This window comes from Gymnodraco acuticeps, unplaced genomic scaffold, assembly GCF_902827175.1.
Source record: "Gymnodraco acuticeps unplaced genomic scaffold, fGymAcu1.1, whole genome shotgun sequence".
NCBI lineage: Eukaryota > Metazoa > Chordata > Actinopteri > Perciformes > Bathydraconidae > Gymnodraco > Gymnodraco acuticeps.
The window spans coordinates 361,825-366,318 of NW_022989755.1; the positions used below are offsets into that span (position 1 = coordinate 361,825).

Here is a 4,494-nt window from a genome sequence, read left to right on the forward strand (position 1 = left end):
AAAATATGTCCCAACACATCAGCCGTTAGCACACACTCAGAGCTCACAGCTCCTCATATCTGTTCAGAAACTGGACAAAAGTTAAACATGTACAAACCACAGACTGTCTGTGTCATGGCGAATACAGTCGCTGCTTTATTTATGTCTGTATGACGTTGTTGTGAGTGTGGACGGAGCAGCTACATGTTAGTTTAGCCTGATGGATCCGATTCCATTAAGAAAACACGCATTTTAAAAGCTTTTCGCCTGCCGTCTTATCTGCAGACTTGTCAAAGCGTTAATTCATGGTTTTTACTAACAGTTATCAGTATGTAGTTACTTCGGCATCACTTTGAAACGTGTATTACAATTAAATCACGGTCAAATATGTTCATTTTGTTGTAGTTGGTATCTCCCATAGGATTTACTTGGAGATATGCCCCGCCCCCTCTCAGCGCCTCTTGTTTGAATGACAGGAGCAAACACAGCTGACAGCCGCGGTGAAACTCGAGCGATTAGAGCGATGCGAATATTGGGTGGTCTACCATAGTATTTACATGGAGATAAGCCCCTTAAAAACCATGAATTAATAAAGCATTAATTCTGTGTTTACTCCTGTCATTCAAACAAGACGCTGGAGAGGGGGCGGGCCGTATCTCCATGTAAATCCTATCGGAATCGGATCGATCAGGCTAAACTAACCTGTAGCTGCTCCGTCCACACTCACAACAACGTCATACAGACATAAATAAAGCAGAGACTGTATTCACCATGACATAGACAGTCTGTGTTTTGTATATGTTGAACTTTTGTCCAGTTTCTGAACAGATATGAGGAGCTGTGAGCTCTGAGTGTGTGCTAACAGCTAACGGCTGATGTGTTGGGCCAATCACGAAGCGTCATTTCTTGACTGGCAGCAAAAACAACCAATCACAGCAGTGCTGCTATGGGTGGCTCTGTCCAATCACAAACAAGAAGTGTTCTCCCTAAGGAATACTCTTTCCATCCAATGTGAAATGCTGTGGTGTTTTCTGAAATGCTGTTGTGTTTTGTGAAATGCTGTGGTGTTTTCTGAAATGCTGTTGTGTTTTGTGAAATGCTGTGGTGTTTTCTGAAATGCTGTTGTGTTTTGTGAAATGCTGCGGCGTTTTGTGAAATGCTGTTGTGTTTTGTGAAATGCTGTGGCGTTTTGTGAAATGCTGTTGTGTTTTGTGAAATGCTGTGGTGTTTTGTGAAATGCTGCGGCGTTTTGTGAAATGCTGTTGTGTTTTGTGAAATGCTGTTGTGTTTTGTGAAATGCTGTGGCGTTTTGTGAAATGCTGTTGCGTTTTGTGAAATGCTGTGGCGTTTTGTGAAATGCTGTGGTGTCTTGCACTTCAGGGCCACCGTACAATACACTAGAAATAACATTTCCACATAAACACAAGTTAACACACAAACAGATGTGGAGTGCTCGTACAGATTCCCCATCAAAGCTTGAGGCATCAGGCCTGCAACCTCTCCCTGGGCCTGCAATGAGCCTCAACTATGACTCCCCTATTAAAACACACACACACCTCTTGAGTGAAGGGGCATCCGCTGACACAAGCACAGCGAACCACCAGCTATCAGTGAGGCCAAAACTCACCAACCAGCCCACCAGGTTTGCAAATGCTTCACTACAGTTTGATACTGAAGACCACCGGATCAGCTGGAACCCCACAGACTCAGGCTTGCATAATACCCCACAACCCCCAATCCTATCACCTTATACCAGTGCTTCTCAAAGTGTGGTCCGCGGACCACCGGTGGTCCGTGAGCGCCCCCTAGTGGTCCGTGAGTATATTGGTAACATTTCACATTTGAAATAAATAAATACATTTAAGTTTTCTGCACTCTCGGGAATATCTCCGCAATGGAGCGAGCTTAAGTTTCACTTTCGATTGCATGATATAGCCCAGCGCAACACCTTCATCACACATGTTGCCACTTGTTTATACCATTTTCACGCGATTTGTATTCTGTTCTAGAAAAACGATGTGCTTTTGGATATTTTTGGAGTTAGGTGGTCCGCGAGTGTTTTTTTATTGGTTAAGTGGTCCTTGGTATGAAAAGGTTTGAGAAACACTGCCTTATACTGATCACCGTGTTACTCCAGCTCATGTATCTTCATTTCCAGGCCCTGGAGCTTCAATACAGGTACCTCAGCTCTGTTTCGACAACAGCCCTAGCCCGGGTCCAAGTCACCAGACTAACAGGTCTGATTATGGCAGACTGGGTGCAGCCGCTTCTCAGCCGGTGATACAGTCAACGATGGTCCCTGCCCCCCCACCCCAAGTCAGTGTGTATGAACCCACAGCTATTGTACCACCTCAGAGCTTCCCGCTCAACGCCTACCCTGAAATGCGAACTATGCAGCAGCCCAACATAAATCCTCCAATTAACCCCCCTTATCCAACCGAGGCCATTCAGCGTAACTCCCATGTCTACACCAGCTATGCATATCCCGCTCCTGAACCCCAAGTACCCGCACCAAGGTTTGAAACACCACAAACAATTAACATTATGAATAACCCCCCTGCTGCTGGGCAGACCCTCCGATGGTCAGATTATGAACGAACCCCCCAATCACATATGTCACAAGCTGCTGTCCAATATCCACATGACCTGACTCAAAGTGAAGGAGCCCCGAGGCTACATTCTGTCACCAGTGCATGGGGCCCCAACATGACAGCGCCCAACCCCCTGAATGTAACTTATGCAGCTCACACCCAAGCCCCTGCTCCAAGGATGCCTGCTTCGGACCATCAAGTCAGCAGTAATCGCCATTTTCTCCATCAGTCCGCGCCCTTACCTCCATATCCCACTCACCACACTCAACCCGGTCTATCTGAGCCACTGCAAAGGACTCCTGGCAGAGCCCTCACCCACCCAAGCATTCCACTGCCTGCCTATGGTGGCTTCATGCAGACCCATCAGGTGAAGAATGTCCAAGTCTTCACTGGCAATGCTGACAGTGAAATGCTCATAGAGGACTGGATTCGTGACCTGCAGTACCTTCTGGAGGCAGTAGAGCTTCCCATGCACCTCCGCTTCTCCACTGCTGTGCGACACCTGGGTGGTGAGGCTAGGAAGCTGGTTCTGAACCTACCCCCCCATGATCAAACCCCTGAGAAGGCATTTGAAGAACTGAGGGCAGAGTACGGTGACACACAGGGCTCTCTAGATCCACTGGCTGACTTCTATGAGCGTAGCCAGAGGTCCGGAGAATCTCCCTGCTCTTATGCTATAGCGTTGGAGGCAATACTGCGGGCTGTCGAAGAAAGTCAAAGAGGGGGCAGGCCTTTCCCTCACCGAGATTGCAAACTTACCCGACAGCTCCTAAGAGGGCTTATTGATGAGGAAGTCTACACGAGGATTTCACCTATGAAGCCCCTGCTTTTCAGTTTCCGAGAGCTTCAAACTGAACTCAGAAACCTAGCAAAACAGTCTAAAAGGTTCCAATCACAAAACAAGGCAAAGAAAACATACACCCAGGTGCATGTTACAACAGAGGATACTAATGTAAGGGCAGAAAGGTCAAAGAATACCTCAGAGTGGTCAGAGTTGACAGAGATGGTCAAGAGATTGGCTGTTAACCAAGAGGAGCAGATGGCAAAGTTGTCTCGTCTGGAGTCAAGAGTTTCTGCTTCACCCACGGTTCCTCCAAGGGTTCAGCCACCCCCTAGAACTGCAATCCAGAGTTCAAGTTTTGTATGCTACCGGTGTGGGAAGGAAGGACATACAGCCCGTGTCTGTAGAGCAGTGCTCCCAGATCCCAATCCGGCCTGGGCACGCCAACCACAGCCTATGACCCCTGCGGAGGAGAACAGGCCTAACTCAGCTCAGCATTTAAACGCTTAGAGCCCATGGTAACTGGGGCAACCATGGGCGGGCAGCAAGATCCCCCAAAGCAAGTAAAAAAATCAATTGGTGGAAAAGAGGGCACCCCCTTAGTAGGCCCACGGAACGAGGGTGAGGTTAAAGTTAATGGAATGAAGTGCAAAGCTCTCATTGACTCTGGCTCTCAGGTAACCAGTATTACTCACAGATATTGGTGCAACCACCCTGCCCTGCAGAACCAAAAGCTGCAGCCTTCTAAAGTACCCATAGAGGGTGCAGCAGGTCAAAGTGTGTCCTACTATGGTGTCCTGCAAATTGACTTGAAAGTGCTGGGAAAAGAGTTCAAAACTGTGCCTGCTTTTGTTGTCCCTGATTCTGATTATCGCTCCTCTGTTCCATTGCTTGTGGGAACGAATGTCATTCGGGCCTCGAGGAGTCACCTCCAAGCAACCTACGGCCAGCAGTTTCTTCACCGAGTCAAGGAAGACCACCCGGAGTGGTACACCGCTCTACTGGAGATTGGCAGCACCGACCGTGAGGCAACGGATGACAAGGTGGGCCCTGCTGTGTATACCGGGCGCAAGATTCGAATTCCCGCAGGAAAAGAGAAGGACTTGAGGTGTGAGATCAAAACGGGCCCACGGAGAAAGACTT

At 48.2% G+C, this 4,494-nt stretch overlaps 1 protein-coding gene across 1 annotated transcript; it reads left to right on the forward strand.

Moving 5' to 3' along the window:
• The first annotated feature begins 1,301 nt into the window (after window positions 1-1,301).
• On the forward strand, window positions 1,302-3,899 carry LOC117544748. The gene is made up of 2 exons (XM_034214134.1): window positions 1,302-1,794; window positions 2,138-3,899. Exons 1-2 carry the CDS (start codon window positions 1,422-1,424, stop codon window positions 3,859-3,861), a joined length of 2,097 nt encoding a protein of 698 aa, XP_034070025.1. The 5' UTR covers window positions 1,302-1,421; the 3' UTR covers window positions 3,862-3,899.
• Window positions 3,900-4,494: the final 595 nt, after the last annotated feature.